Consider the following 8,720-nt stretch of genomic DNA (forward strand, 5'->3'; position numbering starts at 1 on the left):
CTAATTTTAGTCCCACATTTGGTCCCGTAAGTGGATTTTTTTTTCAATTTCAGTACCGATTGGGGATTTCCGTTAAAACTTAACGGCAGGTGCTGAAATCCGTTAGGTGCTGTCAAATGTGAAGTAAAAAATACAGATTACATATCCTAAAATAACAATCTAATAGTTGTAGTAATTATAAGACATATAATCATTATATATAATACACAATAAATAATTATTTTTAATTATATTTTTCAGAACAATTAAAAATTGTAATATGTTTATAGTTTTATAATTACATTTTCAAAAAATCAACAAAAACAATTAAAATATATATTACTTGTCCACGTGCAATGCGTGTGCACCTTATTAGTCATTCCTAGAAGTACTTATAAAATTAAAATGAAACACTCAAAAAACAATTTGAGAGTAAATTCTTATTCCATTTTTCCGATAAAAAAGATAAGTAGCAAGAGAAATAACACATAGTCCATACAAATGACACACAAAACTAACAACATTACAGGTATGGATGCGCAACATCGCTTCCATTCTATATTTATTCAGTCATCGAATCCAAAAGAAAAGTACTTAATGCATCATTCCACATCTTCAAACGTTCGATGTAGCTCTCCTTTTCTTAGATGCACGCTCCACACCCGTTTCAACTTGTCTCTTATCTGAAGTTGGTGTCGCCGAGCTGGGCTTTAAAAACTTGGTAAACCAGAAAGCTGAATTTTTCATGTATCGTGTCAAGCTATTGACATAGTCAATGTAGATTATACCAAATCTTGATTGATATCCGGAGGTCCACTCGAAATTATCGCAATATGACCAAGCAAAATAACCCCTTACATCAAAGTTCAATTCCCTACAAAAGAAGAGAAAGATCAACAAAGAAAAACCCAATTTTAATAGTATCACTGATAAATTTTTATTTTATCATAATAACGAATTTATTGTCTCAATAGTAACAAAGTTTAGTGACAGAACGTTGCTCTTAATTAAAATTGAGACTAACGTATATTATATGTGATACATATACGGTAACAATCAAAGTAACAACAAAAATAATTGGTTTGTTATCGTAGTCACTACTACTATGTCATAATCATTAATTAGCAAAGTGTAATATTGGTGTAAATTTCTGAATTTAAGGTAAAGTTAATGAGGTTGTCTTAAGACTTACTTTATTGCTAGTAGAAGATAGGCAAGATGTTCTGCATGATACTGAATCCTTATTGGGTCGACGCAGGCCTGTTTGGCTGTGAGCCTGAAGTTATTGTTCTCAGCAACCCCTATATATGTGCGCCAAACGGTTGGGAACATTTGTAAGAAATCTCATAATTATAACCCTTGAACTACCAAAATAATCCATAAATCAGCATATAATGAACTGAAATACTACCATTTTCAGTAATGTATAGAGGAGGCATGTCTTCCTGATATTTATTCTGTAGATATTGCAAGTGATCATATAGTCCCTTTGGAACTATCCACAACCATGACGAAGCAGTCTATTAAGAAATGAGAAAGAAAAGTAAGATTATAAATAAAAGAAATATAACATTTAATTATAGCTAATTCTCATGGTAACAAATAAATAGTCGTAGCAAATAGTCATCTAATCAAGGCCCTGCAACAGTTGTCGACCGTGATTTTTGCGAGGGTAGCTAATATATTTGCGATGGCTAAATAATAGCCTATATATAATAATTCCTAATTTCAAAATTGCATAGATAAGTGAAGTAGAACTCTTACAGGTATCCCGATTGCTTCACCATTTTTATCATAATCTACATGAAAATAAAAAGAATATTTTATATAAGTAAGATGTACGTCAATTTTATGTATGTAAGAGGTTCAAATATAATGTTTTGAATAAATAACTTACAACTATAGACACAGTGTTGATCTGCAGGATAGCCTACACCTGGAGGGTTCGGCTCATTTGCAACAAAATCTGATGTGTAGTAATTTAAACCCACCCAATCAACCGAGCCCGCGAGCCCTTTCTTTTCCTCATCTGAGAAAGGCACAATATTGCCCGCAGCGTATTGCAACATACTTGCTGGAAATTGACCATATATTACAGGTTCCAAAAACCTGAACCAAAACAATGAAGTCAACGTGTTTGTGCACAACGACTCTATATATGTTTGATTTATACAGACTTACCAGCCTAACATAAAATCAAAGGCTCTTTGAACAGCATCTTGGTCATCCTGTGAAGTACTGTCGAAAGCATAATGATAATTGGAGTTGAGAACTATTCCTATTTTGCCGTTTTGATACATCTGCAAACAATGAAATTGAAATTAAAATGTTGGCTAATTATCTATTACTCTCATTCATATTAAAAGTTTTATACCTGAAATTTCTGTCTATACGATTGGACTGCTGCTGAGTGGCAAAGAAGCAAATTTCTTGCTGCAGTATATGCATCTGTGGCCGGATCATTCACAGGGAACCAAGTGTCCCTAGTGGTTTCGATTGTGGAGTCAAATCGTCTTATTCTTCTAGAAAGTCTATTAGGAGGAAGGTGCATCCGAGCTCTTTGAGATGAACGTTGAACGGTTGTTGAGTTGTCGCCTGTAGTGTCGTCTTCACTGAAGTCATCCCCAGGCGTATATCCATGAACTACGTAGCTCCATGGCTCGTTGAATGTTGTCCAAAATTTCACCCGATTACCGAATTCTTGAAAGCATAGCTCTGCGAACTCAACAAAATCTTTCCTGCACATCATTGAAATATAAACTAAGTACATATCATTTTTAAAACATCATAAGAAACAAAAATCGAATATAGTCACTTACACTATTTGGTCGCTTAACATGCCACCATACTCCAGTTGTAAGCAATTTGGAAGATCCCAGTGAAAGAGAGTTACAAACGGTGTCATGCCTTACCAAAGTGATATAATTCATGTTAATATTTCGTCATTATAATACTTGAGAAAATAAGAAACGATACAGAAAGCGTGGAGATATGTAGAGTTGCATTTCAACCATTGGCGATGACAGTGTCGATAACGTCATTATAGTAATCGATTCCTTCCTGATTGATTCCAGCGAAAGTTCTTCCACCTATTATAGATTATTAATTAATAGAGTTAATAGAAACGTATAACTCTACCATACCCAAAGTACTTACCTGGCAAAACTCTTGGCCATGAAATCGAAAATCTATAGGAATCAAAACCCATTTGCTTCATCAACCTAATATCATCCTGCAATATGTGCATGCAACATTAAAATAAACATGCATTAATGTATTTATCTAGAGACAATTGCAAAAATAAATTGATAAAATATAAACATTTTATTACCTTATATTTATGGTACACATCACAAGCAACATTTCCATTAGATCCATCCGCAATCATACCTGCCGCCCACATTAAATCCAATTATTGTAATTGCAATCAGAAATATATACATACTTAAAATTTTAAAAAATTTAGTAAATTAAAGAGTGGGGATCACCTGGAGTCCTCAAAGCGATGTCATCCCACACACTTATACCCCTACCACCTTCGGCTGCAGCTCCTTCGACCTGAAAAATGAATATGTAACATCAAAATTGATTAACTAAAGATAGTAGTGTTCGACAGGTAATTATTCTTGTAATTGCATGAAAATTAACTACCTGATAAGCAGATGTACCGATTCCAAAGATAAAACCTTCAGGGAAATCATTGCGGGATATATAGCTGCTATCTTTAAGGTTTTTGTTTGGTGCAGAGTTAACAGTGCCGTTTTTAGCCTGCATTCTGATTCTCAAAGTAATCAAAGAGACTGAGAAATTCTTTACTGGTAGCTGGAGGAACTATGTATGGCTTGATGTAAAATGAAGAGCAGATGCTGCTATTTATAGCCGGTGCATGCTAGAGGAACTTAACTCGCCTGCATGCTAGAGTTGTTTAATTATATGCTGCCATATGAATCTTTAACAATTTAGGTACTCTCTTTCTTCAAGAAACTTATTATTTTTAATCCTTATGTGTATCCAGTTTTTGAAATAAAAGTTTCTTTATTACTGTAACGATGAGGATCAAACTCTTTTTTTTTTTTTTTTTTTTGTAAATTTGGGACTTTTGTTCCTGTCGGTCAATTTAATGGACTATAATCGCAATAAATTAAAAGTTACAAAACCTTTTTATTAATATCCTAGAAAGATAAAGGATTAAAACGCCAAATACTTACATAATGAAAATTCGTTTCCATTATACTAGATTGACCAAAGGAAACAAAAGTCCCAAATTAAAATTCCAGCAATATTTACAAACCTTGGCGACTAAAGGATTAAAATTTCAAAAAATTAAAAAAATTACAAAATCTATTTACTGCTTTAGAAAGATAAAGGACTAAAATATTATTAGAACGCAAAATATATTACAAAAAATGCATTTAAGCAATATATTTTAAATGTGCGAGATACGCGTAGATTATTTTATGCTGAATAATTTATTGTAAAACAGTATCTTGTAATATATATTCGTAATATATATGTAACAATTGAATCTATTATGTAATGTATATAGATTTTAACCTCTATCACCATTAACACAGGACTTCACTATTTTTTTCATTTTATCTATTTGTTAATCTACATATGATAGGGTAAATACATTAAGTGTGAAACAATACATTTGTCCCCAGAAATGAGAAAAAGTTTAAACAGTCAATGAGTTCGAGTCTTTTTCAGCGATTCAACCTATTTAACTCGGTGATCCGAATTATTAATTATAGATCTTTAATCCATCCAATAGCCCATATGATTCTGAACATAAGTATCTATAAATACTAATTTAGCCATTGCACAAGGTATGCATCTTATTACTATCAAATCGCATTCTGCGACTATTATTCTAGACCTCAATACTAACTTAACTATTTAAAGATCTTAGCTGGAGGCCACCCTAACGAGTCTAATATTTTGTGTGCAGGCCAATCTTATTTATTCAGATTGAACCAATCATATGGAATTGCATTTTTCGTCCCATATATTAAGCTTATTTTCAATTTAATCCCATTTGTTAGACTTTTTTAACATATAGTCACATAAAATCATTGAGAACCTCCACCCAAATCAGCACACATATTCTTGTACACAAAACACAATGACACTTAAATCCAAGATTTATTCTTGATGTATGCATGGTTTTGTAAATACATCATAATTGTTACTATAAATTCATTAAAATATATTACATAAATGATTACAAGATCATCACACTGTTGCTGCAAACACACAGCCCTAAACACTTTTTATATATGTTATACGACAGAGGTGTGAATTGATCAGATCTTCATTTCTGGAATCCTCATCTCCAAGGCCAAGAAATTGTCATTTTTATGGGAGGATTTCAAGAGTGTTGACTAAGAATGTTTTTTTGAAAAATATTCTCGTGCATCATATGACTAATATTTTAAAGTTTGTTGTCTAAGAATCTCCCATTATTTTACATTTGTTTTAATTATTGCAGGTTACTATATATATAGTTTATGCATATGAATTAAAACGTTGCCAATTAATTAAGAGCACATATATTGATTGGCATCTTTGCATTATTAACAGATTTTATATATTCATACATACATTGATATTTAAATTTGGAGTTAATTGCATTTCACGTCCTGCATATAAGGAGTAGTAGCAAAATAAGGATCGTAGATGTAGGGGTGACAATTATATTCGGCCACCAAATCTTAAAAAGTGGCCAGACTTTGCTGAGGTGGCCAATCTATAATTTTCTAATTGGGCGAAAAGTTGATTGGGCATTCTTTTACTATTTATCCGCCACATAAACACTGACATGGAAAAATTCCTACCACATAATCAATGACAGAAAAAAAAAAAAAGAACGAGAAAATACTTTTTTATTTTAGGGTTTTATACTTATTGAATAATTATTTTTTCTCTTCTCTGCTACATAACCACTTATATATAAAAAAAGGTCAAATTACAATAAACTTTGAATTTATCTTATACTAGTTTTTGTAACATGATAATTTTGCATGCATATAATAAATAATCGTCTCACATACTTTTATCTCTATTATAAATTATAGATAATTATAGATTTTAAAAATTAAATTAATATTTTATATAATATATATGTAAATAAAAATACAAACCCCCACACCACCTACCCCACCCACAATCCCACCGCCACCCCCGACCCTAGCCCACGCTCGCCCTCCAAGAAAAGGGCGACGACGATACCTTTCTATCCTTAAAAGGGGGCGCCGTTGCCGCCTTCTATGCGGGGACGGAGGGGACCGGCGTCAAGGGAGGGGGTAGGAGTTGGGTTTTTTTTTCTTTTTTGAAATTTTATGATATAATAATTTTATTTTATAATTATATATATTTATATACAATCTTTTTTGTCAAGTTAATGTTTAGGTGGCAAAATATTTTTAAAACATATATAGTCAGCAAAATGTCCAATTTAAAAAAAAATATAATTTGTAATTTTAATCTGATTTTAAAGTGTACATTTATGTATAATATGAACAATGCTTTATTTTTAAAATTAAAAAATGTTCGAATTTGTTTTTTATTAGGCATAGAAAGTTTGAAGGGTTTTTTTGGTTATTTTTTATTAAAAAGTACATGTGTTGAGCACATAACTTTAAAATTGGGACTTACCTTATAATTTTTCTTCAATAGTTGCCCCACACTCAATAAATTTTGAGTTAGTTCTAGTACATAGAAAATATATTTGATGATATTGGTCTTACCTCCTTTTGTCTGGACAGTAATAGCTCCTTTTTGCACATGTTTTTTCTTTTTAAAAAAATCTGGGACTTTTGTTCCCATTAGTCAATTTAATGGACCATAATCGCAATAAATTAAAAGTTATAAAGCTATTTGCTTGTACACCTAGAAAGATAAAGAACTAAAATGTCAAAATGCAAAAGATACATGATGAAAATTTGTTCACATTATGGTAGACTGACCAATGGAAACAAAAACCCCAATAATATTACATACCCTGGCGACTAAAGGAATAAAATTGAGAAAAATAAAAAATAACAAAAATTATATGCCATCTAAAAAGATAAATGACTAAAACGTTAAAAAATAAAAAATATATCACAAAAAACTGCATTTAAGCCATATATTTTTATATATATGAGATATGTGTAGATTAATTTATGCTAAATAATTTACTGTGAAACAATATTTTGTAGTATATAACCGTAATATATATGTTACAATTGAATCTAGAATTTACGAGGTATGTAATTTGTATAGATTTTAACCTCTATCACCATTAACACAGAACAACACTATTTTTTCATTTTATCTATTTAATCAACATATGATAGGAAAAATAATATAAATAAGTCCGAAAAAGTTCGCGTCTTATTGAACGACCCGACCTGCATGACTCGAGGACCCAAATTATTAATTATATATCTTCAACCCATCGATGGCTATTTAAACAATACGTGGCCCATATAATTTTGACACATAGTATTTCAGTTTATCCATTGCATAAGGTATACATCTTATTACTATCAGATCGTACTCTTTGACCAATATTCTTGACCTCAATATTAGCTGAAGGCTACCCTAGCGAGCCTAACATTTTGTGTACAGGTCAATCTATTCATTTAGATCGAAGTAATCATGTGGACCTATACTCCAAGAAATTGTCAGATCATCATCAGACCATAATAAAATCATTATCAAATCAGAACTAAAATGGGTAAGAAACTCAACCCCAATCAACATACATATTCTTGTACACAGAACACAACGACACATAAATCGAAGATGTATTCTTGATGTATGCATGATTTTGTAAATACATCATAATTGTTACTATAAATTCATTAGAATATATTACATAAATAATCACATGATCATCACACTGTTGCTGCAAACACACAACCCTAAACACTTTTTATATATATCACATGACAGAGGTGTGAATTGATCAGATCATCGTTTCGTGGAATCCTCATCTCCAAGGCCAAGAAAAAATTGTTATTTTTATGGGCTGGGGCAGGAATTCGTTGGCTGTCATTTTTATGGGAGGATTTCAAGAGTTTTGACTAAGAATCTCCCATTATCTTATCTGTTTTTTAGTCATTATATTTTACTATATAGTCACTGCTCATGTAAAACGTCGTCAGTTAATTAATAGCACATATACTAATTATTTAGGGTGGCATGACAACTATTTCAAAAACAATCATATAGTAATTATTATTTTCAATCATTAAAATTTGGCCTTCCACAACTAATTACTTATATATGTATATATATATAAATATATTGTTTTTTTAAAATTGGGGAAATTGATCTTGAAAATAAATCTTTTGATGAAAACAGAAAGATAGCTCATTTGTAAAACACTACGACTGACACAAACTTCTGTATTCATTTTTTGAATTGCAATATTAAATACATTATTCGTGATAATTAATTAGTATGATAATAACTCGAAAAGATTAGGTTTAGACATCATATATGTCAATTTCATTACCCGAAATGCCAAAAGTGGGAATGTCTTGTAAGCATATTGGTGCTATTTTCCAGCAGTAGTATTCCATGGTTTAGGAGAACTTAACAGGTCAAAAATTATATTTAATATATATATTTTTCCAGCAATATTTGCAAACCCTGACGACTAAAGGGCAAATGCTTTATTATATTTAATATATATATTTTTTTATTTTAATAACCGTTGGATCTTTTTTTATTAAATATTGATCGTTAGA

At 31.1% G+C, this 8,720-nt stretch overlaps 1 protein-coding gene across 1 annotated transcript; it reads right to left on the reverse strand.

Annotated features, from left to right (window-relative positions):
• Positions 1–410: 410 nt before the first annotated feature.
• LOC148788581 (beta-glucosidase 24-like) lies at positions 411–3,805 on the reverse strand. Its single transcript, XM_088878970.1, has 13 exons — positions 3,631–3,805; positions 3,468–3,537; positions 3,311–3,369; positions 3,136–3,211; positions 2,991–3,068; positions 2,799–2,886; positions 2,354–2,717; positions 2,161–2,279; positions 1,877–2,088; positions 1,744–1,778; positions 1,391–1,499; positions 1,172–1,280; positions 411–853 (listed from the first exon to the last, which is right to left on the reverse strand). The coding sequence occupies exons 1-13, from the start codon at positions 3,751–3,753 to the stop codon at positions 595–597; spliced, it is 1,701 nt and encodes a 566-aa protein (XP_088735096.1). The 5' UTR covers positions 3,754–3,805; the 3' UTR covers positions 411–594.
• Positions 3,806–8,720: the final 4,915 nt, after the last annotated feature.

The sequence above is a fragment of the Sesamum indicum genome, linkage group LG3 (genome assembly GCF_026168435.1).
Source record: "Sesamum indicum cultivar Baizhima isolate 11 linkage group LG3, ASM2616843v1, whole genome shotgun sequence".
NCBI lineage: Eukaryota > Viridiplantae > Streptophyta > Magnoliopsida > Lamiales > Pedaliaceae > Sesamum > Sesamum indicum.